The sequence below is a fragment of the Notolabrus celidotus genome, chromosome 17, assembly GCF_009762535.1.
Source record: "Notolabrus celidotus isolate fNotCel1 chromosome 17, fNotCel1.pri, whole genome shotgun sequence".
In the NCBI taxonomy this organism is placed as follows: domain Eukaryota; kingdom Metazoa; phylum Chordata; class Actinopteri; order Labriformes; family Labridae; genus Notolabrus; species Notolabrus celidotus.
The window spans coordinates 31,899,480-31,902,985 of NC_048288.1; the positions used below are offsets into that span (position 1 = coordinate 31,899,480).

Consider the following 3,506-nt stretch of genomic DNA (forward strand, 5'->3'; position numbering starts at 1 on the left):
GCTCCACCCCCTACCTCACCAGTAGGCCACTCAGGTCTTCTGACCAGGGCTTGCTGGTTGTCCCTCGAGCGCGCTTAAGAACAAAAGGTGACCGTGCTTTTGAAGTTGTGGCACCGACATTGTGGAACGCTCTTCCTGTAAATGTCCGTTCTGCTATATCTGTTGTCGCCTTTAAAAAACTTGTGAAGACACATTTATTTAAACAGGCCTTCGACTCACTGTGTTCAGACTAATGTTCTATTTATGCTAGTGTCTGTTTCTTTTAATGTGTTGGATATTTTCCTGTGAAGCACTTTGTGATTTTATTCTGTGAAAGGTGCTATACTAAATACAATTTACTTACTTACTTACTTACTTACGAAAAAGCTAATTACTGGAAATTAATGAGAAATAATAACCGGAATCTTAACGTTCGTAAAGGTTTATAAATTATACGTACATGATGATAATGTTTCACGTAAAGATAATAAATATCACCTCATGGGAATTCAGGGTGAGGTGTGTTTTTATCCACATGGACAAATAGCACCGCCTCCATGAAGACATGACTTAGTCTTAATGGATGTTAGCGGCGCTTCTCACATATCAACACAACATGGGGCGCACCCCTCAACTCGGCCCAGCAGAGGGCGCTCATCACAAGTGATTGAAACTGAACGTCAGTATAACTCCACATGCTCAGGTTGATATCCTGAGTTCACTAACGTTCTTCTCTTCTCGCTCTTTCAGGCTGAAGACCCCCATCAGACCGTGCTGCCTTAAATGACCTTTGACCTTTCCTCTGTCTCTCCGGGTCTCGACCTCAGTGCAGAACAAAAGGACTCCATTCATCATCGTTAAGCCTCCAGCTTCAGCAGCCCCCCATCATGACGAAGGGGAGCACCAGCGCCGCCTGATCGACCCCCCAAAAACCCAGAACCTGAACCATGACTGAGAGCAGGAGGAGGCGGAGGGAGCTGTGAGACCTCGACTTAAAGGATGTAAATGTGTAAATGACACCTCCTCTGAATGTCCGCTCTACACGTGTTGTCTGTTAAAACACACTGTCCTGCCATGACTGAGGTTTTGGAACTCTAAAGGTCTTCAGCGATTCAGCATTTGAACCCAGCACTAAACGGAAACACAGGGACCTTTGGCTTCCAACGATGTAGAAGAAGACAGCAGAGACGATTGTTGATTCACAGTCCAACAAAGACGACCACGATTGTCTCTCCTCGACGAAAACCCCGGACCTTCTGAAGATTTGAAACTCTTCCTTTCAAGCTTTGTTTTTGTAAATATGAAGATTGAAATCAAAGACATGAAAAACACAGACAGCAGATAAGATTGTTTTACAGATTAAAGGGCAAAGACTCACTCCGCTGACCTCTTCAACAACCAAATATCACAAACTGAAGATTGTACAACGAAACAATCAGGAAGGGACCCGGCTGAGAGTCTTTGTTTTGGAACCACAGAAGTTTGGACTAAGACTTGAAACTCTTACGACTCGAGGATCCGTCGGTTCATCGAGGGTCAACACTTTGTACAGAAACACGTTTTGGATTATCGGGATCCAAACCAGAGTGAGACCTCATGATGACACATCTGCACGCCGGTCTCAGCTCAGAGACAACGGAGAAGGCTCGCTTAGAGCTGAATGAAAACCCGGACACTCTGCACCAGGACATCCAGCAGGTACACAGCAGTATCATATCATATAAGAGTCAGCCCAGAGCCTAAAGGCAACATCTGAGGCTGAACCGCAAAAACCAATACTTAAGTCTCCAAAACTGCAGTTCCTTAAGCGTCCACTAGAGGCTGACCACAAAAGTGAGTCAGTCCCCATAGAGCCCCATGTTAAAGGGTTACAGTAGAAACATGTTCACAGCCTGGTACAGAAACAGTTCATATTAAAGCTAGGAGTCTTCTTCAGATTATTATTATTGGTTTTTTTATTGTATTGTTTTTTGGAAAGGGTAACAATACAACATTTACAACACTTTGATAATTGCATTCATCCTCTTCCAGTCTTTAATATGCGTATGCACAGAGAGAAACAGTATGTCCACATATCCACTCAGTCCTGAAATGTTTCTGTCCTCCATCTTTCCAGGTGAATGCATTCATTTATACTCTTAACATTTAAACACACACATATACATTAATCCTCACCTCTGCAGTCAGTCATCAACACTCATGTTCCTGCATACATCCATTACACAGACCATCAGATATAACGATTTGCATAAGAACCAAGGGAGCTTACATTTATGTTTTATTCTCTAAGGAGGGGGAGGGTTAATATAATAAAATTGAATCCACTTATCCCAAATTTGATACAAATTTGTCCTTTTGGATCCTCAGAGAGAAAGTCAACTTCTCCATTTTAAATATTTCCAAAATTATTCCAAACCTTCAGATTATTTTATGCAAAAATCGGACAGAAAATAATTGTACTGTCCCGTTAAATGTGCTAACAGGCCGTCAGAGAAGCCGGTGCAGCATTTCTCTCTGGTACTGTTCTGATGTTAGATTGTGTCGGTACATGCCGGTGTCTGAAAACACTAGCTTGCAAATTGCTACCACCACATGCTAAAGCCAAGCGGCAACCTCCGGTCTCAAACGATGAAGCCAATGCGGAAGTGTTATAAACTGCAGTTCATGGAGAATCCTCTTGAGGCTGGCTGCAGAAACACAGGAAACCACATACACATGAATGGGAAAAAGCCGATCTTTGCAGCATTAATAAACATGTTTACAGCCTGGTTCAAAAAACGGCTTGGCCCTACGAAGCTAATCTCTCTATCGGCACACACTGTACGGGGGTGAATTTATTTCTAACGTGACGGTTCAGAAGATATTAAGATTATGAGTTTTTGCCCAAATAAGGACATGACTGACTTGATTGACAGGCGGGAACACATAGCTGTTGGCTAAGAGGCTCAAACTCCGCCCCTTTACGCCACACTCTGCATTTCCAATATGGCTGCTGCCGTCGATTGGCTTCAAAACAGCGCTCAGGAACAGACGGGTGACGTCACGGATACTACGTTCATTATTTATACAGTCTATGGTTAAAGCCAGTTATTGCACTAACCGTGGAAACTGACTGTATAACTTTGCTAGCTAAGCGTTTGCTAACCCTAAACCTCAAACTCCATCCTCTCGTTCCAAATTGGACACTTTGACTCAATGAATCCAACATGCAAAAACCTAAATGCTAAATCAAAGTTTAAAAACTGCAGGAAACAAACCAATGGTTAACGTCATGGTGGGTACATGAGTACGCCTCTAACTACTCTCTGAAGTCCATCAAGTCTTTGGAACACCAGCTCACAGGGAGTAAAGATTGAAACCAGATCTGTGATGTCCCCCTTGAGTTGAAGGTAAACTGAATGAACCCTCCCGCCCTCGTTTTGTCCTTTCTCAACATCAAGGTGCGGGACATGATCGTGACGCGGCCCGACATCGGTTTCCTGCGGACCGACGACGACTTCATCCTCCGTTTCCTGAGAGCCAGAAAG

The 3,506-nt window shown here is 43.6% G+C and overlaps 1 protein-coding gene across 1 annotated transcript in view; it reads left to right on the forward strand.

Moving 5' to 3' along the window:
- The first annotated feature begins 735 nt into the window (after window positions 1-735).
- Window positions 736-3,506, forward strand: part of LOC117829260 (clavesin-1-like) — a 5,887-nt gene continuing 3,116 nt past the window's right edge. Inside the window, exons 1-2 of the mRNA XM_034706880.1 lie at window positions 736-1,677; window positions 3,420-3,506. The exon at window positions 3,420-3,506 is cut by the window's right edge and continues 84 nt beyond it. Of these exons, the coding sequence (XP_034562771.1) occupies window positions 1,576-1,677; window positions 3,420-3,506 (189 nt within the window). The 5' untranslated portion in view covers window positions 736-1,575. The remainder of the gene's footprint in view (window positions 1,678-3,419) is intronic.